Source organism: Castor canadensis, chromosome 9, assembly GCF_047511655.1.
Source record: "Castor canadensis chromosome 9, mCasCan1.hap1v2, whole genome shotgun sequence".
In the NCBI taxonomy this organism is placed as follows: Eukaryota; Metazoa; Chordata; class Mammalia; order Rodentia; family Castoridae; genus Castor; species Castor canadensis.
This window is the reverse complement of record NC_133394.1, coordinates 80,433,825-80,457,350: the sequence shown is the minus strand read 5'-3', so window position 1 is coordinate 80,457,350 and position 23,526 is coordinate 80,433,825. Positions and strand designations below refer to the sequence as shown.

Sequence of the window (23,526 nt, the reverse complement as noted above, 5' to 3'; positions counted from 1 at the left end):
TTAGCTAGGGCTAAGTCTCATGACCTCACACAGCTACTGGGGAGTGTAGGAAATGCGATCTTCCTGCCAACCCAAAAGGAAAGTGAAATAGGTTGGTGAAGTGGATACAGAGCATTTTCTCTGCCATGCTAGATTTGACGTCAGACAGATCTAGGGTAGATCCCTGATCTGTCACTTATTGGGTGACTTCCTCTAACTTCTTTTAACTGAGTCTCTCCTTCCTCATCTGTAAAAAACAAAGTAAACTCAAACAAAGCAAAAACTATTTTAAAGATTATTAATAGGATTAAATAAAATGATTTGCTTGTCTTAGGTGAGGTCAACCAGCCTGGCTACATAGTGAGACCCTGTCTCAAAAACAAAACAAATAATTTGCAGATGACAGTGACACATGGTGAGTACTCAACGAATGGTTAAACAAATACAGAGAATACTATACAGATTGTTCCCACAAATATGTTCTCATATGTTCTACTTAGAAAGTTTACCTCTGGATGAATAAACAATGTAAGTATTCAGTTATTTTTGCTTTGGATATAATAAAAAATCAAAAAGAAAGGAAGAAATAGTTTTTGTGTATGTGAGGGACAGTACAACTGCTTTTCCTTCTCATCGGAGGAAACTCGTATACAGCATGGCTTTTGCTTTTTGAGATGTGTCTCATTATTGTTGCCAGGGCTGATCTCAGACTGCAGATCAACTGATTCTCCTGTCAGCTTCCTCGGTACTGGGACTACGGGCACTGACACCACGCCCAGCTCACATTATCTTTGGAGGGCTTTGCATTAGTTTTGAATCCGCAATTCACTCTTTGTCCATGTGTATGTGATTTCAGTCTGTGTCTTCCATGTACCCTAATGTCAAGTGGGAGAGGATGGCTCTCACAAGTCCTGTGACCTGAGGAGTGATGGAGTTTCAGCAGCAAGTTTCAGAGAGGCTAAAGGAATTATTCATGTTGGAACATGGTGGAATGAAACCTCAGGTCCCATAACTTGATTCTCACAATACTTTGTATCTCACATCACCTCGGCCTTATCCCTGATCCTGTTTTGATCACAGATAGCTGCATGTCTCCAGGACAGCCTGTTCAGAGCTCTGCCGTGCCGTTCTCCACACCAGGAAGCTTTGTCAGTTTTCCTCCTGCTCCCAGAGTGTCTTGTGATGCACCATGCTAGGAAATGGAGAGACCTGGCCGTTCTGTTTGCAGAGGCTGTTTGTAAAATGAGTAAACAATCTTTACGAGTTCTGAGTAAGTTTTATGGTTCTTTATCTGCATCTCCAATAGAGAGCCATTATCTGAAGTAGAAGTCATAGCACATGTTGGATAAAAGATTTCATAACCCACACATCTTTAAGTACCTGGAATGTGAGTTTTTGTAAAGATTAACCTAAAGCCTATTATAAACATTACTTTTCTTAAAGCAAATATAGTTGTTAGACTTGGATGTGTCTTTGACATCTGACTTCATTAATCATAGAGTATTCAGTGAAGACAAATCCATACTTGACAACTTTTTGCTCTTTTATTTTTTGTTGGACTGGAGTTTGAATTTAGGGTTTCTTAACATTTGCAAAGCAGGCACTCTACTGCTTGAGTCACATCTCTAGTCCATTTTACTCTGGTTATTTTGTAGATGGGCATCTCAGAAACTATTTGCCTGGGCTGGCCTTGAGCCAAAATCCTCCTGATTTTAGCCTTCTAAGTAGCTAGGATTATAGGCAGGAGCTACTGCACTGGGTTGCTCATGTTGTTTTATTTTTATTTATTTATTTATTTATTTTTGTCATACATTGGCAACCTCTTTAATATCTAGAGACTAGATATTATAAAATTAGGACTCATTTGTCCAGTATATACACAATATATACAGTACAGCCGAGTTAAATGAAGTACACAACATATAGGGTAATGGATATTCTGAAATTCTCTAACACACACTAACAAAATACTTTTTTGTAGTCTCTTCCTTCCCACCTCCCTCAACCCATCAAACAAGTCCAGACAGTACACTGTTCAGAGGTGGTTTTACAACTCCATTTCCAAACACAGTATCTCCCAAGAGATTACATTTGACCAGAGGTGATGAAAAAATGTTAAACTTTGTATTATTGTTTATTTTATTCAATATTAGGGGATTAAGCTAATGCTGAAAATCTAAAGCTTAAAAGGCACAAAGGACTTGTAGAGTGAAACATAAGCTACTCAGTTCCCCTCTAGAAGGTGGTTATGGACTCTGGTTTCTTGGGTAAACTAGATATTCTATGTATACAAACACATACAAAATATTCTTTCTTTATTCTTTTCATAGTAGGAAACTATTCACATTCTTCTTTGGCAACTTACTGTTTTCTACTTAACTGTACTTTATGGAGATCATTTCATTGCAGGCTTGTATAGAACTGCCTCATTCTGTTTACTGGCTGTATCAGTCAACTTTTCATCACCATAACAAAATACCTCAAATGGGAGACTTAGGAAGAAGAGGCTTATATACATCACAGTTTTCAAGGTTTAAGGATATGTTGCTTGCATTTACTTAATTATGGTGAAGGCTTCTTGGATGTGTCAATTCATGGTGGATGGCAATAAAACTATCATGTATGGGAGCAAATGATCACATCTTGACAAGGAAGCCAGAGAACACAAGAACTGCCAGACGAGCTATGAGAACTGCCTCATTTCCCTCTGAGGCTGGGACCCCCCCATTGACCTATCAGAAGGCCCCACATCTTAAAGGTCCTACCACTTTATATTACCACAGCGGGGACCAAGCTTCCAAAACATGGGTCCTTGTAGGGCAAACCATATCCGAACTATGACAGGCTGAAGAGAATTCTGCAGGAGGATGTACCATGGATTGTTGTTTCTACTTTTGCAACGATAACTGTGCTAACATGAATTTTTATACATATATAAATTTACACCTGGAGGAAAAATTCCAGGAAGCAAAATTACAGGATCAAATTGTAGCTGCATTTTTATTTTGAGAAATTTTGCCAAATGATGCTTTACAGATGTTAGGGCCACTGTGTCACCCAACTTTAAGTGGCCACTATTCACATTATTGCCTATGTAACTTGCAGCCTCAAAGCTGGGCAATAGAATAGGCCTGACAGAGGATATACCAATTTGAACTTCATCAGCAACTATCACCAAATTTTGATCTTTGCCGTTCAGGAAAAAAAAAAAAAGCTGTTAATTGATATTTGAGTTTTTCTTTGACAGTAGTTTTTTGTTCTTTTTCCTTGTGGTACTGGGGATCAAACCCTGGGCCTTGCAGATGCTAGGCAAATGCTTTTCCACTGAGCTATAGCCTCAGCCCTTGAATTTTTCTTATTATGAGTGAGCATGTGTATGTTTTCTTCTATCCCAGGCTCATTTGTCCATCACATTCTGTAAACTAGTGGATGTTCCCTCTTAGCCTTTTCCCCAGTGGTTGATTATATTTTGTTTTATTTTAGGACCTTTTAAACTATTAAGGCAATTAATCTTTTATCAATAATATGAATTAAAAATAGTTTTTCCTCAGGTTGTTTAATTTTCCTTTTGCTTTGTGGTATTTTTGCCATGTATAGTTATATAAATTTTTTTATGTAGCCTCTATAGTATATTTTCTTTTATGTTTCTGGATTTAGGGATCATACTTCAAAAAGTCTACCTCTCTCTGAAATTTAAAAAATTCCCATGCTCCTCCTATAATTTTTTCACTTTTAAAATGTATTTTTATTTTAATTGACACATAGTACTTATACATATTTATAGGACACAATATGACATTTCAGGGCTGGGGATGTAGCTCAATGGTATAACACTTGCCTAGCATGAGCAAGGTCCTGGGTCAATCCCCAGCAGTGCAAAAAATAAGTAAATAAATAAAAAGCATGGCATTGCAGTATATGTGTAATAATCAGATCGAATAATTGACATATTTATCACCTTAGACATTTATCATTTCTTTGTGTTGGAATGTTCAGAATCCTCTCTACTAGCTACTTTGAAATATTTAAGTAATTCTTGTCAATCAACCATAGTTATTCTGCCATGTTTTGGAACATTAGAAGTTAGTTATTCTTGCTATCTGACTGCCCGTCTATCTGAGTTAACCATGCTGTCTCCATCCTGGCCTCCCCACCCCTACTTGCCTGGCTCTGGTAACCACTGTTTTTTTCTCTACTACTGTATGACCAACTTTTTAGCTTCTACATATAAGTGAGAACATGCTGTGTCTGTCTTTCTGTGCCTGGCTTATTTCACTTACCATAATGTCCTCCAGTTCTATCTATGTTGTTGCAAACAACAGAATTTCATTCTTTTCCGAATATAATTTTGTTATTTTATTTTTATATTTAAATCTTTGACCTATATAGAGCTTATCTAGGTTAAATTTATTTTTCTAGATGAGTTTCCAATTCTCCTCACATACTTATTACATGATCTGTTTTATTCTCTCAAATATGCAATGCCACATTTATCAGATACTAAAATCCCATGTGTTCTTGAATCCATTTATGAAATTTCTGCCTTATGTATTGACTTGCTTTCCACGTATCTGGTAATACTGTTTAAATTCTATTAGTTTGGTAATTTATCTTAACATTTGATAGGGCCATTTTCTGAGAAGTCTCCTTTAAAGGTAACAATCCAGATTGCAATCTCAGTCCTATTAACATATCTCTATTTTAAATATGTATATATCCATATGTAACAGTTGTTTGTAAAATATGCAAACATAGATAATGTTAGATAATATTTTATGGATTAAAAATGTATTTAGTAACATTGTATATGTACCTGCATATGTATATTTTCAGATTTTATAGATACTCTACAAAATGGTCAGTCTGAAAATCATGAAGTCAATCAATTAAGCATAAATATGACCATTAATGATTTCTTGAAATCCTCAGTTTGAAATTTTAATTCCAATGATACTTAACTAGGGAAAAAACTTTCTCCCCCACATCTGTAATAAGTATTATTCAGGATGGTATTCTTAAAAAAGATATTTTATGGGCTATGCCACTGGAAATGGACAACATTTTGTACATGAAAGGACCCAGTAGAAACTGAGGTTTTGTCTGGGAAGAGAACCATATTTATCACGGTTGTTTTTTGGCACCCCTCAGAAAAGTGCTGGGCGTCTTTGGAAGCATCTTCCCTGAGCACACTGGTCCAGATGCTTAAAACAGCCTTCATCTGTGAGCAGCATTTTTCAGCTTCACCCTTAGAGCGTCACCGTAAATTTAAAGCTCTTCTAGAAACGATGAGAGAAGTGCATGAGGTAAGGTAAGGGTTCATCTAAAGGAATGTATATGCCAATGTATATGCTCTCTTCTCAGTCAGTTGAAGTCTTGGGAAGTCATATAAGAATCACGAGGAGTCATGTTTTTTAAATGCAGCCATCCTTTTGGTTCTAGGACCAAAACCCATAGATGCTAAAATCTTTTATATAGAAGGAGTATTTTCATAGGACACACCCTCCTGTATATTTAAAATTATCTCTAGATTACTTATAATACTAATACCATGTACTCTGTAAGTAATTGTTATGCTGTATTATTTAGAGAATGATGACAAAACAAAGCCTGTTCATCTTTAGTACAGATGAAATTTTTTCAAATATTTTTGATCCAGGGTTGGCTGAATCTGTGAGAGAGGCAGAAGCCATGGATATGGAGAGCTGTCTGTAACGTCTAAAAGAGAAATGCTCAGCAAAAAAAATTTGCAAGTTTAAAAAGTGAGGAACATGTGAGAACTTAGGATGGTTCTCTAAATTTATTACTTAGAACTTATGATGTTTAACAACTGGAACTTCTTTCATTAAGAAAAAGAACTCTGAGTAACCAAAGTACTTGAGGCTCATGTATTCAAGACCAGTCTGGGGTCATAGCGAGACCCTGTCTCAAAAAATAAACAATAACAAACAAAACAACAACAAAGAGTACACTGTGGTATTGCTACACATGACAACGTGAAACAATCTCATCAACACAGTAGTAAGCAAAAGATTTACACACAAATTTCATGCTCTGTGACTTCTTTCACTTGAATTTTTAAAACAGCCCAAGTTTATCTATGATGATAGAAATCAGAATGATACTATTCTGATTCTTGGTAGGGAGGCCAACTGACTAGGAAGGAGCGTGGGGGACCCCTGGGCTACTGAAAATGTTCAACATCTTCATCTGTGTGATATCACCTAAGTGTATATGCATAAAAACTCATCAGGCTGTACATTTAAGATTTACATACTTACTGAATATATGTTATAGTTTTAAATAAAAATAAAAAGACAGAAGGAAAAGTTTATAGAGGACTATAGCCAGAACAAAGAAAGGACCAGTGGATACTGCTGCACCACTTGATTCTAACTGTCCTTTTCAGATTATTTGTTGAATTTTACTGCAGGAAAATCAAGCAATGCCATTAGGATTGATGGTCACATACTCTATGGCCTTGTCAACATTAGGGCCACCCAGAGCACAGGATCTATTAAAATAGGACTACAGGGAGCCATTGGTGTCCAGAAGTCACAGGGCATGGCTATGACATCCTCATTCTGCTTAGAGTGTGGTCCCAGTAACTAGGAATTAGATTGTATTCTTGCCCAGTGGTAGGGACATAAGAATATTAGAGATGAAAGGGTGGTTCCCACAATGATCAATGAGTCCCAAAAGAGCTCTTAAATCTCAGAGATGCAGACCAGGAGTAAACCGAGTTTAGTTATATGCTGACAGGTGCTAATGTCAAAAGCACTGAAAGCAGCACTGCTTAAACTTTAATGTGCACTTTCATTTACCTGGGATCTTGTTATAATGCAAATGTTGATCTCATAGGCCTTGAGTGGGGCCTGAGATTCTTAGAAGTTTTTAGTGATTTCGTGATTATAATTCAAGGACCACCTTTGAGTAGCAGAGCTTACTATTTTTTTGTACTCATCTCTCTCCATGTGGGTAGTGATTTATGCTTTGGTGTTCTCATGCTAGGAAGAAAAGTTATTAAACTAATTAATAGTAATTAGTAATTAAGGCCATTTTTTATAATTTATTATATTAAACTATAATCAAAATGATCATCGGTCTGAGTTCTTGGGATAGTTTCTTTCATTTTTATGGACAAATGGAAGACTATATTTGTTCTACTATTGTTGTAATAGAGAAAGCATAATATGAGGTCATGTTAAGTTTAGGCTTGTATCCAGGGATCCAAAAATGTTGCCATCAGACCTGTCTGTGTCTTTATGCTTCTTGCTTTTAGGGTTTCATTCCCTCCTACTACAAACAGAGCATGATATGAGGGTACTATTTCTTAATACAACTTTGTTTTCCTTGTAGATTAATTTTACTTCTTAATAAAGTATTTCTCTTTCCTTGGTACTTTCAAGTATTCCCTGTGTTGAAAATAAAGTACCCATTTATTTTCATTTGTTCATGTCTCCTGTACCAATATAATACTGTCCTATTATTGCCTCTTTAATAAATTAATAGATATTGGCCTGTGGTAGAATCAGTCTTTGAACATTTTTTCTTCTTTATTATTGTTACACTTAAATATAAACTTTAAAATCACTTTGTTATTCTACAAAAATCACATCTTTTATGCTTTTTTTTTTTTTTTTTGAGAAAGTATCTCTGTATGTAGCCTGACCTGGGACTTGTGATTCTCATGCTTCAGCCTCTTGAATGCTGGGATTATAGATACTCACCACCATGCCTGGTCAGTTGGGCTTTTGGCTGTGTTTTTGTCCTGGTATTGACCTGAAGCTATAGAATAATTAGAGAGAGAATAGATGATTTTATAATATTGACTTCTAGGTTTGATCATGTTACATCTCTCCATTTGTTAAGATTTCTTTAATTGTTTACAATAGTATTTTATAGTTTTCTGTACAGAAGTCTTGCAGTCTCTTATTAGATTAATTTATAAGTACCTGATTTTTATTTATTGTCTATATTTTAAAATAGCTTTATGAAGATGTAATTCACATATCATACAATTCACCCATTTAAAGTATACAATGTAGTAATTTCTAGTGTATTCACAGTTTTACAGCATCTGCCACAGTCAACTTTAGAACATTTTCCTCACTCTCAGAAGTCTTGTACTCATTAGCAGTCATAAGTGCCACCAAACTCCCATACCCTCCCTACCCCAGCTATATGTAAACACTAATCCTTTCTCTGTCTCTACGAATTTGCCTAAACTGGAAATTTCATGTAAATGGTATCATACAACATGTGATCTTTTGTGATTGGCCTCTTTCGCATAACACAATGTTTTCAGTGTTCACCCATGTTGTAGCATGTATCAACACCTCATTCTTTTATATTGATAAATAATAATTCATTCTATGGTGATGCCACATTTTCATCCTTTCAGCAGCTGGTGAATATTTGGGTTTTTCTACATCTGGGCTATTAGGAATAGTGCTTCTATTTATATTTGTGCACAAGTTTTTGTTTACGTGTATGTTCTTGTGTTTCTTGGACATGTACTAACAGTGGGATAGCTCAGTCATGTGACGATCCTATGTTTATCTTATGAGGAACTGCTAGGTTTTTTCTAAAACACCGGTACCATTCTGCATTCTATAAACAAAGTATGAAACTGACAATTTTTTTCTTTTCAATACTTGTTTCCTTGTTCTTTTAATTATAGGCACCATAGTAGGTAAGAAATGGTTGCACACTGATAAATCAATGTGTGTGGTTAAATAGTAAGACTTGAGAGAATTCTTGAGTAATGGAATCTGATTTTCCAGTGAAACATACTAACAGTGAGGGAAGGCATTCCTCCAATCTCAGTCTTGCTAAAATACCTTTTGCAGTCTCTGGCTTTTTTGTGTTTTGTTTTCTTTTTTTTATGATGTAACCAAGGCTTGCCTCAAACTCGCTATCCTCCTTGCCTCAGCCTCCTGAGTGCTGGGATTTTAGGCACATGTCACCGTGTCTAGAAGTTTCTGGCTTTTAAGCCCAGCTCAGAATATCTCTCTTTTGTGGATTCCCCCTCCTTGATGACTTTTATCTTGGCTCATCCAATACTTAGGAAAATAGTGTAGGTCAAATTAATATTCATTAATGAGCAAAGAAATGCTAAATTTGCCAAAATAATCTTGGATTTTTATGGTGCATTTATTTCCAAGATCTAGAAACAATTTTCAGTACACTTGAGTCCTAGGAATTGGGTACTCATCTCACTGACAGTGTCTTGTATCTTTAGTAATAATTCTTTATGAAAATTGGAGAAATTTCAGGTTAAAAATGGAAATTTTACAGAACTCTCCTTTATCATTGACAAATGTATTTGGTATATGTGTGTATATCTATAGATCATAGATGATGTCATTTATTAATAGAAAATGAAACTCCAGGTCATATTTTCTTTAAGGTAAACAAAATAAACTCTCTACTACCAGAGAGCACTTTCTACATAAAGGAACTCTCCTGCAACTTTGACTTCTTTGCAGAGGGACAGAGACTGGCCTTGCGGGATAAAAATATGGTAAGAATGACATGTTCACTTATGATGTTCCTGATTCAAAGTGGGACACACCAGTAGCTGTGTAAGTATCCCTTTGATAAGGCAAGATTTAAAATTTCCTCATTACAATGCTGAATTTGCTAAATTGCATGATCATTGAATACTTTTTTAAATGAATTTTTATTAGGATATACTCATTATACAGGAAGGGATTCATAGTGACAATTCTGATTAGGCTTATATTGTACATTATTTACATTGCCTCCATATCTCTCCCCCTCAACCTCCTCCCCACCCCACTTAAAGCAATTGTGAGAGGTTTCTTCGTTCTGTTTCATACAGGTATATGAAGTCCATCTGCCATATACTGTCACCTTAATCTCCTTCCTTTACTCTCTGCCTCCCACTAGTATCTCCCCCTCCCCACTGTATGTATTTTACAGTCCTGGTTTTCTTTATTAATATTTAAATTGATATTAAAAAGAGTGTCTCAATGTATGTCCACTGTGGTTGTGCTTTACTTTGATCTGTTCAATCCCTTCAAATACTCTCCCTTACCCTTTTACCTCCCACCTCCTGTTTTTCTATAGATTTCAGTATACATCCTTATATCCTGTACCTTCACATCTTATGTTATACAATATTACTGATGCTGTCATTTTCTTTTCCTTTCCCTCTTTCCCTGAGTTCCATAGAGTAGTTCCACTGTTACAAACATGTTCTACATCTGAGTTTGTATACAATCATGCTTGTTTTTGTGCACATGTTTATCTTTGGATCTGTCTTCCACATATGTGAGAAGATGTGTCTTTTGTGTTTCTGATCCTGGTTTACTTTCACTTAACATGATGTCCTGTTGCATCTATTTACCTTCAAACTCCATGTTATTATTCCTTGTGGCTGAATAATACTCCATTGTGTATATATACCATAATTTCTTGATCCATTCATCTGTTGTAGGGCACCTGAGTTGTTTCTAAAGCTTGGCTATTGTGATGAAAACTTTTAAAATGACTTTATTAGCATATAATGTGTGCTTACAATATATCTTAGTTGGATTTACCCCCTCCATCATTCTCCCTCCCCTTTTCCCCTTCTTAGAATGATTTCAATAAGTTTCATTCTTCTATTTTCATATATGGATAAAAAAATACATCCACTATATACACCCTCATTCCCTCTTTCCTTGTGCCTACCCTTCTCCCACTGGTAACCCCCAGATAAGATTTATTTTTCTCTCCTGCTATTCATTTTTTAAAAGTAAGTGTATACTGATAGTTCAAGGGGGTTTTGTCTTGCTACTTCAGGTTTATATATATTGTACTTTTATCAAATTAATCCCCTCCCTTCTGTTCTTTATCATCATGTTCCCCTAATATTCATCAGCTTACTGTATGGTGCATTATATTATATTCAGATATGGATGGGTTGTTTCAATATTTTTCATTCTTTAAAATTTTCTTTCTCTACCACCTCCCATAGCCCTTTCAGATAGTCTCAGTAATGCAGTTTTGTTTTCTCTCTCTCCCTCTCTCTCTCTCTCTCTCTCTCTCTCTCTCTCTCTCTCTCTATATATATATATATATATATATATATATATATATATAAAAAATCATGTGTTTCTCTATATTCTCTATATACATTTAACTTATAGGTCTATCTTCCACATATGAGAGAAAGCATGTGACCTTTAATAGATATTTTGAGTTTGGCTTAATTAACATGAAGTTCTCCAGTTCCATCTTACCTATAAACAATGTAATTTCATTCTTCTTTATAGCTGAATAAAACTCCACTGTGTGTGTATGTGTGTGTGTGTATATATATATATATATATATATATATATATATATATACACATATATATATATATCTCACTGTCTTAATCCATTCATCAGTTGTGGAGCATCTGATGATGCTTCCAGACCTTGGCAATTATAAATAGTGTTGCAATAAGCATGGGTGTACAAGTGGATCTGTCATATCCTGGAGTACATTCTTTCAAATATATACCTAGGAGTATCATATGGTGATATTGTATGATATCACTGTATCATATGGTAGTTCTAGTTTTAGTTTTTTGAGTCACCTCCATATTTCTTTCCATAGTGGTTGCCCTAATTTACATTTCTACCAACAGTGTAGAAGTGTTCCTTTCCCCCCACATTCTTGCCAGCATTTGTTGTTTGTGTTATTGGTGATAGCCATTCTCACTGGGGTGAGGCAAAATCTCAATGTAGTTTTAATTCTCATTTCTTTTATGACTTCAGATGTTGAGCATTTCTTCATAGGTTTATTGGCCATTTGTACTTCTTTTGGGAGTTGTTTGTTCAGTTCATTTGCCCATTTTTTCTGTGGGTTTTTGATTCTTTGAGTGGTTAGTTTTCTGAGCTCTCTGTATATTCTGGTTATTAATCCCTTGTCAGATGTATAGCTGGCAAAGATTTCTCCCATTTTGTAGTCTGTCCCTTCAGTCTGGTGACTGTTTCCTTTGCTATGCAGAAGCTTTTTAGTTTCATGTAGTCTATTTGTCAATACTTTCTCTTACCTGTTGAGCTATTGGAGTTCCATTCATAAAGTTATCACCTGTGCCTATGTGGTCCAGTGTGTTCCCTATATTTTCCTGGATTAATTTCACAGTTTTAGATCTTACATTAAGATTTTTAATCCATTTTGAATTGATGCTTACTCGAGGTGAGAGACTGGGATCTTGTTTCAATCTTCTGCATGTGGAAATCCAGTTTTCCCAGCACCATTGGTTGAAGAGGCTGTCTTTTCTCCAGAGCTTATTTTGGGTACCTTTGTCAAAAATTAGATGGCTATAGTTTCATGGGTTTGTGTCAGGGTTTTCATGTCTGTGATGCCTCCAGCATTGCTCTTTTGGCTTTGTATTGCTTTGGCTATTCAAGTTCTTTTGTGGTCCATATGAAATTTAAGATTGATTTTTCTATGTTGGTGAAAAATGCTGTTGGAATTTTGATAGGGATTGCATTGAATAGATAGGTTGCTTTTGGCATTATAGACATTTTCACAATTTTGGTTCTGCTGATCTATGAGCATGCAATGTCCTTCCATCTTCTGATGTGTTCATTGATTTCTTTCTTTAGTGACTTGTACTTTTCATTGTATTGGTCAGTCACCTGCTTTGTTGAATTTATTCCTAGGTATTTTAATTTGTTTGATGCTATTGTAAATGGTATTGTTTTCCTAATTTCTTTTTCAAAATGTTTGTTGTATGTATATAGAAATTCTCATTACTTGTCATAGATCTGCTTAAATTTTTACAACCTGTTGGTTCAATTTTGGTGAGTCATGTGTATCAAGAAATTTATCTATTTCTTTTTTATTTATCAGTTTACAGGAACATGGGTTTTTAAAGTATTCCCATGTGATCATCTGAATTTCATTGGTATTTTTTGTAATATCCCCTTTTTCAGCTCTGATTTTATTAATTCTAGTCTTCTCCTTTCATCTTTTAGTTAATTTGGCTAGAGGTTTGTTGATCTTGTTTATTTTTTCAAAGAACCAGCTTTTTGTTTCTTTGGTTTGACTTACTGTTTTTGGGGTCTCCAATTCATTGATTTCTGCCTTGATTTTTATAATCTCTTTCTGTCTCTTACTTTTTGGATTGTCTTGCTCTTGTTTTTCTAGGAGTTTGAGATCTGTCATCAGATTATTTATCTGAGATCTCTCTACTTTTCTGATGTGGGTACTCATGGCTATAAACTTCCCCTTAAGACTGCTGTTGCTAAATTCCACAGGTTCTGTTGTCCTCATTTTCATTTGATTCTAGGAATTTTTTTAAGTTCTTTCCTAATATCTTCAATGATCCATTGCTTGTTCAAAAGTGTATTGTTCAATCTCCATGAGTTTGAATGGTTTTTGTGGTTTTCCTTGCTATTGATTTCCAACTTTATTCCATTATGGTCTGTTAGGATACAGTGGCTTATTTCAGTTTTTTTGTACTTGTTGAAGTTTGCTTTATAACCTATGATGTGATCTGTTTTGGAGAAAGTTACATGGATTGCTGTGTATCCTAGGTTGTGAGGTGTTTTCTTGTAGACAACAGATTGTTGGATCTTGCTTTTTGATCCAATATGAAAATCGGTGTCTTTTGATGGAAGAGTTAAGTCCATTTACATTTAGCGTTATGATTGAGAGGTGTTTACTGATTCCTGTGTTTCTGTTGCTGGTGGGCAGAGTGTCTGTGATCAGAAGATTTCCCATAGCATGGGACAGGTAAGGAAGGTGGAGGACGGATGGAGAGTTCCAGCCTGAGTGCCTGGGGCTACAGTTGCCATGGCTGGCACCTGCCATGGTTGGCCATTGCCCAGGGCTCTGGGGTGGTCCTCATCATCCTCCCCAGACCACACAGCTGCCTGACTCAGGTGGTTAGGGACCCTGGTGCGCACTTTCCACACAACACCTTTTTGGGAAAGTGAGCCCATATGCTACAGGGTGGAGGCCGTTGGCCCCGACATTGAGTGCCTGCACTGAGAGGCTGCGGGAGACCTGGAGTGCATGCATGGTGCAGGATGGGAGGGAAGAGGAAGAAGGGAAAGGGGCATCTTGGTTTAATGTGGTCTGTTCCCTGGGGCATGTATCCCTGGAGCAGGACCTGGCAACATGAACCACATGCCTTGGGGTGATCTGGGACCCAGGTGTGGGGTGAGACCCCCACGCATCTGGCATGTCACCAGTGGACTTCGGAGTGTATCCTGTTCTTGGTTCTGACATTTCTGGATCCAATGGACCTGGCATTTCCCAGCTGCTTTTCTTGAGTGCAGGGCTCAGCCCATTCCCTTGGCTATGGTTTTAGAGAAACAGAGGAAAGAGAAGAGAATAGAAATAGAGTCTGGGGGCTCAATGTTTCTGTTGGCTGACTTTGTCACATTGTTGCTGGTGGCTGGAGTATCTGTGATCAGAAGACTTCTAAATTCTTTGTGTTTGGCAGGGAAAAATCCATCCCAGGACTCCTAGGTATAAATGGAATTTATTAAAAATTAGAGAAGGGAAATACAAAAGGGAGCATAGTGGGGCCTAGGTGGAATCTGCTGGCAGAGAGAGCATGCTTCTCTTCTCCAGGTACTTTTAAAATTTATGCTAATCTTTGGGAAGGGAGGACCCAGGTGATTCCCATCCAATAATCAATGAGTTAGGGCAGTTCCTGAGCCAGAGAATGGCTAGCCTAAGATGTAATATTTTTCTTTGAGTCCCGAACTTTCCCTAATTTTAATCTGCCTCATTTCTATTGTTTTTTTTTTACAGATTAAATCTCGTGTTAATTGTTTTTTACTTTTGGCTTTGTTCAGCTTCTGGTTTTGCTGGTTTTCTGAGTTGATCACACTTGCTGTTTTCCTAGCTCTTGTAGGTTCATCAATTCACATTGAGTTTTATTCTTTACTAGCCCCTAGTATTTGTGATTGTTTTTCATTCTGTTCCATGCATATTTTTCCTTTGAGTATTCTGAGCAATGCAGGCTTGGTAGACATGAACAGTTAGCTCGTCCTTGTCTCGGAAGGTGTTTATTTCTCCCTCGAGGTTGAAGGACAGCTTTGTTGGATAAAGTATTCTTAGTTTGAAGTTATGCTCTCTTAGAGCTTGAATTACATTGCTCCATGCTTTGCTGATTTTAGGGTTTGTGCTGAGAGGTCTGAGGTGATTCTAATGTGTTTACCTTTCTATGTGAGCTGGCATTTTTCTCTCGATGCTTTCAGTATCCATTCTTTGTTTTCTAGATTTGGCATTTAATCATGATGTGTTCTGATCTTCTTTTCTGACCATGTCTAAGTGGAGTTTGAACTATATCCCGTACATGAGTATATTGTTACATAAATTTGGAAAAATTTCTGCTATGATTTCATTTAATAGATTTTCCTTGCTTTTGGTTTGTATTTCAGCTCCTTCTTCTACCCCATGAATTCTTAGCTTTGGTCTTTTGATCATATCCCAGAGTTTTTGTATATTAATTTTTTTTCTTTATGATTGCTTGCATGCAATAGCTCCCCAATCTTGTCCTCCATCTCTGATATTCTTTCTTCTGTTTGATCTTGTCTGCTGATAATACTACCCATTGTGGTTTGTATTTGATTTATAGAAGTTTTCATTTCTAACATATTAACTTGATTTTTTTTCCCATAATTTCCATTTCCTTGCCGAATTCCTCTTCTGTAGTGCTTTCTTATATAGATTCTAGATTGATTTCCTAACTTCATTTATCCATTTATTTGAGTCCTCTTCAAAGTCTCCAATCATTTTTAATAGTAGGCTTCTGAATTTTCTCTCCAACATTTCAGCCAATTCCTTATTTTTGGATTTAGATGTTGAGTTGTGGTGGTGGGAGTTTGGAGGTGAGACATTGCCTTAGTTTTTCATGTTTAAATTTCTACACTGAGTTTTGTGCATCTGTTGGTCTATATTCCTTTTAGTTCCTTGGGTGCATGGAGAACCTAAGGCAGAATTGGGGTAAACAGTTGAGCAATAAATCAAGTATTTGAGTGAGTAAGAAACAATTGATGCCTGAATCTGTCCAGTAAGGTTGTATGGGAGCATAATTCTTATTTGTAAGAGGATGATCTGGGAGCTTAATACTGGTTGGTAAGAATTGGAAATTGAGTACTGTTAGGGTTGGGAGTGGGAAGGGTAGGGCGATGACGGGAAGGAGAGAGGTGTAGGGCAGTAGTATGAGAGGGAGGAATTGAGTTGTAGCTGGAGCCTCAGGGAGGGGCTGCTGAGGCAGTCAATTTGTTCTAAGAGCTTTGCCCTGGGTTGTTTTGGGTTGGTGTGGCCTCCTAGATTGGGGGTGGGGGGTTGAGACTTCATGTTGAAATGTGGAGAACTTGGAGCTGGGAGGGGGCACTCCTATGAGGTGGGGGCTGGTGGCTTGAAAGGGCAGGTCTACATGCTGCCTCCCACTTGGACCCACTCCAAATCTTGCCCTGTCAAGTCTGCCTCTGATGGTTTGGGGATGTGGAATCTCCCTGGGGAGAGGTTTAAATCCCAGCCTTGCTCAGTTAGCTCCTTATTGCCTGTTGTTGTTTACAGTTTACAGTTTACAGCTGCACTAACTGGCCCTCTCAGTCAGTGGGGGCTGGGTGCTTTGTTTTTTAAATTGACCTTGGTCAACGTGGCTTTTGTGGCAAGTTTGGGTGGGGTGGCAAACCTCTACATGTTTTCTGCTGGGGTGCTCTGGGTGGAAGGTTTCCACCCAGACAATGTAGCTGTGATCTCCAGAAACCTACAGTCTGTGATTTTCTATATCACTCCAGTCTTCAGTCACCAAACTGGCCTGTCTGCATAGAGCTTCAGATTTCTGTGCTCTGTGCCAGAGAAGGCTAGCTGTTTTGCTTTGTCTGTTTTCCCTCAGTCAGTTAGGTGGAGTCCCCAATTTCCTATCCCAGTACCTTTTAAATTCTCAGCTCATTGCAAGTTCAAGTCAAATGTGGGGTCCTTTGGCACTCTAAAGATGGTGCCTTTGCACAGCTCTCAGAGGTCTGAGAAATGCAGAGCTGTCCTGTTTTGTACAGCAGGCAAGTGCAGGGAGAAATTCCTGTCTCGTGATATTCCTGCTCTGGGGCTAGAATTTGTGGTTGGAGTAACTATTGTTCCAGAACTAGTTTTCCTGTTCTGCCAGGGCCATTGCTTGACTTCCCTTACTGTCTAGGGGTACAGGTTCTTTTTCTCCACTGGATAAAGAACTATGAGCCAGGAAAAGTGAGAGTTTAGCAAAGTTTACTGAGGAAGAGAAAGTGAAAGGATTTTTATTGGAGAAACAGAAAAGTTTCTGAAAGTAAAAATGGGAACTCCTTCAAAGAGGAGGTGACCCGGAACTCAGTAGCTGTTGACATCCTTCGGGATTTTACTTTTAAGATCCTTTCTCTCCCCTCCCACAGTGGGGGTGGGATATGCCTTCCACTTCAGTTTGCCCAGGCTTTCATCACCCTCTGTCCACACAGTCTTTTCCCTGTCCCTGAGTGGCTCTCTCACCTGCAGGGACTGCAGGGGTCCTCCATGTTCCAGGGCACGTTGGGAAGACAAAGCCCTGGCCTAGTCACGTGGAGTCCGCCATCTTTTCCTATCTGCCTGTATTTTCCACTATCTATCCCTCACCTCCAGTAGTCTTCCCCTCCCCACGGGGGAGCAGGGATGGGCAGGTACTGCAAAACATTTGTGTTGCTTTTTGGTGTGGGTTATTTGTAAGATAACCCATTTACTCTTTTACATTTCTCCCATGCTTTTCTCACTTTGGCTCTTCTGCATGTAGTCTCTTCTTTGTTATTCAACCATTTGTTCACACGTGATGATGCAGGAAGCATCAAGTCCTCCAGCATCTTGCTGTCATCTCCTTAATGTTCTCTAAGTTGATCATTGAAAACTTAAACAACTTTCACTCACATGCATTTTCTTAGAAATTTGTTTCTAGGTGATTAATTGGTATTCTTAAAAACATATTTCAAAAAGCATATCAGTGAATTTAAGGTGATAAACTAAATGAATTTGTTTTCTTTTAATTATCAAAACCATTGTGGTATGTTTATTTTTTAGGTACCTGAAGAAACTGCCAGTGTTATTTTCAGTGATTTTCCGTTTATCTTTAATTTGCTATCCAAAATTAAATTATTGCAAGCATATTCACGTGCGAAAATGTGGGTACGTATGCTGTATTTCATCTTTTTTTGTTACTATGAAAAACACCTGAGGCTGGTTACTTAATAAAAGAAGTTTATTTAACTCATAGTTCTGGAGGTTGAACAGCATGATGTGGGTGTCTTGGTGGCTAACCCCCCCATTTTCCTGATGTATTACAATATGACAGAGAATCAGCAAGGCTATGTGCTGAAGGGGCCAGTTATGTTGGGTGACATAGCTTTCAAACAACCTGCTTTTACAGGACTCATTTACTCTCTGAAACTGGCATGAATCCTTCCTGAGGGATCACTACGTAACTTGCACTAGGCCCATCATATTAAATGTTTTACCACCTCTTAATATCACCACACTGGGACCAAGCCTCACAAGAGCCTTTGGGGGATACACTGAAATCATATACAAGCCACAGCACATGGCCTAATTTTTTGTTATGTAAAAACTCAAAGATGCATAAAATGGAAATGATGCTATAGTGAATCCCATTACCAAGATTTGGCAGCTACTAACATTTTGCTATACTGTTTGTGTTTTTTTTTTTCTGAACTGCTTTAAGGTAAATCCCAGGCACCATTTCTTTTCACCTTTCTGTACTTTAGGTGAAAGTAGAGGAAATCCCATGTACATTTTTCAGTATATAGAGGTGGCAGAGATCTGGAGCAGGGGTTTCCAAAGCCCAGAACCACGTGTACACTTTTTCAAGGTGTCTGTAGAAAGCCAATGTGCTCAAGGTCTTCCAGTCTAGAATCCTGGAAGAGTATCACTGTTATCCATGGGCCTTGCTGTCACTATTGTAGGACAGGCCCCAAGAAAGCTAAATATTCCTTTATTGTCCTTGTGATATACCAGAAGCCTTAAGAGAAATGTTGAAGGTCAAAGCAAGGATAATAAGTCCATAATTAAATTTCTAATCCAGAGGAGTTTAGCTGAAATAAGATCAGAGACTAAAGTGGTGAGGGAAACCTAGAGAGAGTTCTGTTTAAAGAACTGGGAGCTAGGCTAGATACAAAGTCAGGCTGCCTGCAGCATGCTTCCAGAGTGATCTAAGGCACATTGCAGAGTGTGTGGATGGATCATAACTATTTGAAAGAGGATAGTAGACTTCTCTGAGCTAACTTCCTTCTCATCTTCTTCCTGTAGCTAACTTCGTATAGCTAATCCCCAAGCTCCTAATGAAATCACTCCTATGTTTCTGAGCTTCATTGTGCTAACACAGCACTTGTTTATTTTCTTCTTGGTGGTACTGGGATTTGAACTCAGGGTCTCAGTGCTTGCGAGGCAGGCATTGTACCACTTTAGTCATGTCCCATGCCCTTTTTGCTTTTGTTTATTTTTCAGGTAGGGTCTTATACTAACTTTGTGCAGGCTGTTCTCACCACAGTCCTGCTGCTTTGACCTCCAAGAAGTTGAGATTTTTTAGTAATGCATCACCAAGTCTGGCCAACACAGCACTTCTTAAGACTGATGGTTGTCTTAGTATGTTTGATGTCAGTATTGCCTTTAACGATCATGTTTACTATAATAAGTGATTTGAGATGCTTGAATTGCATAGCTGTTCATCTTTGATTACTATTTTTTTGCATACAATTTCTAGGTACCATAAATTTTCTGATCCATACTATGGAACATAGTGCTTTAACTTCCATAGTGAAGTTTGATGTCCTTTTCTTAAGTAATTACAATGAGAGTATCCATAGCAGTGGAAGCAGGATTTAGTGTATGCTGCACAAAATGTTTTACTAGAAGTATTAAACAATCCCTGGGATTCCTAGAGGTCAAAAGAAGAAACCAACTAAAATTTTTCTTTTTGCAGTATTCAAAAGACCAAACAATTCTGCCAGGAGATAATCAATCAAACACGCTTACACTGAGAGTTGGACGAGGATCCCTGGTTGCAGATGCCCTGAGACAGTTAAGCCAAGTTGAAGACATTGACCTTTCGAAAGTATTAGTGGTACAGTAAAAAGTCTCATTGAATATCTTTACTGTTCTGGGAGGGAATAGTTTTATAATGTTATGAAGTCTGTCTTTAAAAATCCTCCATTTACAGCTTTCCCCTTCAGAGTATGTCAATGGATGTTGACTTACACATTAAGTTGTGAGCTAACTGAGTTATCGATGGCTATAAAAATGCTTACAATAAGCCATCCCAGTGTTTAAAGGCTTAAAATAATAACTTAGTTTATAGATCACCTGATTTAGGTTCAATTCATCTGGGAGGTGGGGAAGATTTTTTTTTTTTTTTAGTTGTTGTTGCAGTGCTGGGGACAGAACCCAGGGCCTGTGCATGCTAGGCAAGTGCTCTACTGCTAACCTACACCCTCAGCCTCACAGATTTTTTCTGAGTTTGTTTACATTTTTGGGAGTAGGATAGGGATTGGCTGATCTGTGTTAAACCTGGCTGGTGCAGTTTGGCTTTACTTTGTATGTCCTTTGTCCTCCTCCTGGGACCAGCAACATGTTCTTCTCACAAGAGTGCTGAAGGTATAAGATAGCTGTCATTCCAAAATATTGCTTTTGAGTGAAAGAAGTCTCATAGATGAGCCTAAGTCAAGGGCTGGGAAAATATACTCAGCTTCTTCAATGGGAAGAACTACAAAATCACATGCAGGAGACTTTGATCAAGGAGGGGTGAAGAATTAGGACTACCATCAATGAGCAGCAAGTGGGACAGACGCTTGCCCTATATTTTGGCTCTAGTTTTAGGTCAAGACCTTCGACTTTTTGAACTGCCCTTCATTTAATCCTTTGTGGGTACCCATAGGGTGTTTACTGTGTGGTACATCAGATCATTTGGCCTTTTAAATATAGAATAGAATAGTGACTAACTGTATGGGTAAGAGCTGGAGTCTTATCTAGAAAGGAGTGGCTTGTCCTGATATCAGCTAAGAGGAAAAGAATTAGGCTTCACAGAAGAATCCAGAAACTGGAGGGTGGGACTCAGATAGGGGAGGCATGTGTCCTAGCATGGGAAGCCAATGCTATTTTTATAAACCAGACTTTCTAGTTGTATGACTCCCTTTGTACTGTTTTTATTTATATCTTGACTGTGAGGAAATCAGTAGAAAATTATTTCTCATACAGGAGATGACAAAAAAATGTAAGAAAGTAAATTTCCAGACAGATGCATTCAAAATACAGACTCAGAGTCTAGCAAGGTTTATAGGGTCCATTTTGAAATTCCTGACTGTGGGATAGGCAAACTTACTAGTGAATGAGCAGATATAAGAAAATCAGAAGTAATTTGAATTTGTTATTGGGTTATCCAGATGGAAAAGTGAGAAAGCCCTTGAAAATGATGTCTGTGACTAAGGAGTTTGGTCAAAGATCAGTAGATAAGATGTCCCAAGCAAAGAGAGTAGAGAAAGAACAAATATCCAAGAAACAAAGCTTAGGGATGCTTACATTAAAAAGATATGCCAGACTCACAAAGACAAATATCATGTTTTCTTTCATATGGAGGAATTACACCTAAAAAATATATGCATGAATGTAAAGGCAAACTGTCCAGGGGAGGGGGACCAAGTAAGAGAGAGGATAGAGGGGTGAATATGATCAAAGTTTATCTATATACCTATACATATATTGATTATACATGTATAATGTATATCAATTATATAAAATTAATTAGATATCAATTATACATATATAATGTATGAAACTAGCATAATGAAACATTACAGTTTAAAAAGGCGGGTAAGAGAGGTGAATATGGTCAGAGTACAATATATACATGTATGGAAATATCACAGTGAAACTCTTTTGCACACTAATATAGGCTAAAAAACAGATATGGGCTGGGAGTGCAGCTCAGTGGCAAAGTGCTTACCTAGCATGAGTTCCTGGGTTTGATCTCAAGCACTGTGGGGGAAACATATAAAAGGATATTAGCCAGAAAAGGAAGTAGAAAAGGAGTAGTTAGAGAGGTAGGGGGGAAACTAAGTTATTACTACTCATTCACAAAGTCCAAAGGCAGAGAGAGCTTTCAAAAAGAGGGGCTGCTTAATATGTATTTCTCACAGGCAGTTGTGGGCAATCAGGTCTTCTCATTCCTGCAAGGTCTCCTGCCAGGCTGACTAGGAGGGTGGTCTAGTGGACCACCTAATGAGGATAGACAGGAGAAACCAAGTAGCTGTTTGGAGTCCAGGTTATGCAGTGTGAATGATACGATGAAGACAGATAACAAAATAGAATCATTGTGGAAGTTAGTGGCCCAAAGGTTTGAAGAACTTCAGAATTTGTTTCAAGAGACTGGACAACAGCTGGGCACAGTGGGATATGCCTGTAATCCCAGCTACTTAGGAAGCCAAGGCAGGAGGTTTTTGAGTTTAGAGGACTGGCCTAGCAGGCAAGGCTCTAAATTAAACCCCCAGTACCAAAATAAGAAAATAAAATAAAAAACTACTGGTCAACATAATGGGTGGATGCAGGCTTGCAAGACTCTTTTTTCCTTGGAACATGTGGCAGTCTACAGGATTCATGCATGTTCTATGTAACAACCTGAGAACAAACAGGCTCATAGCCTTCACTTCTCAGCACAAATTGTAGGAGAACAGACTGTGAGGAGGTAAGGGGTGTGTGGTTCTGCTAATTCTAGGGGCCATAGGAATGATCATTAGTAGATTAGCACTTTTCCATAAGGATCAAAGCACTGCATTTTATTTTAATTAATTAACTTATTTATTTTGGTGGGCCTGGGGTTTGAAATCAGGGCTTTGTGCTTGCAAAGCAGGTGTTCTATGCTTGAGCCATATTTCCAGTCCACTGTTTTGATTTTTTTGAGATTGTCTTGTAGCTCAGGCCAGACTTGACCTTCTGCCTCAGCGTTCTGAGTGCTGGGATTACAGGAGTGTGTCATTATGCCCAGTTTAAAGCACTATACTTGAAATCAGAGCATGGGAATATGTTCTTTTTCCTTAGGTTGAATTTATTAAAGAAATTCGTCCTGAGAGTGGAGGAGTCACTTCAGAGTTCTTCCACTGTATGTTTGAAAAGCTGACCAACCCCGAGTATGGAATGTTCATGTATCCTGAGGAGGGTTCCTACATGTGGTTTCCTGCCAATGTAAGTCTTTCATTTCTTTCTGTTTTTTAGAACAGAAAAAAGTTCATCATGTACTGTAATACAAAAGCTACAGATAATAATGTAAAATTGGGTCATATAAAACCTCGTGACTCATATTTTGAGTAGTACTGGTATGGTCCCCAGAGCAGCAGCTACCACATCACCTTGGATCATTTAGAAAGATGGAATCTCAGCCACGCATGGTGGTATAGGCCTGTAATCTCTATGCTTTGGAGGCTGAGGCAGGATGATTCAGAGTTCAAGGTTAGCCTGGGCTACAAAGTGAGACCCTGTCTCAAAACATCCATCACTAGAATTTTATCAATAATTTCTCT

At 37.8% G+C, this 23,526-nt stretch overlaps 1 protein-coding gene across 2 annotated transcripts in view; it reads left to right on the top strand.

Annotated features, from left to right (window-relative positions):
* Window positions 1-23,526, top strand: part of Herc6 (HECT and RLD domain containing E3 ubiquitin protein ligase family member 6) — a 55,292-nt gene that overhangs the window by 21,952 nt on the left and 9,814 nt on the right. For both annotated transcript variants that reach the window (XR_012435738.1, XM_020154239.2), the window contains exons 12-17: window positions 1,060-1,249; window positions 5,128-5,282; window positions 9,389-9,502; window positions 18,026-18,130; window positions 19,941-20,081; window positions 23,048-23,191. Coding sequence is in view for 1 of the 2 variants with exons in the window: in XM_020154239.2 (XP_020009828.2) it covers window positions 1,060-1,249; window positions 5,128-5,282; window positions 9,389-9,502; window positions 18,026-18,130; window positions 19,941-20,081; window positions 23,048-23,191 (849 nt within the window). In the remaining variant the exon portion in view is untranslated. The remainder of the gene's footprint in view (window positions 1-1,059; window positions 1,250-5,127; window positions 5,283-9,388; window positions 9,503-18,025; window positions 18,131-19,940; window positions 20,082-23,047; window positions 23,192-23,526) is intronic.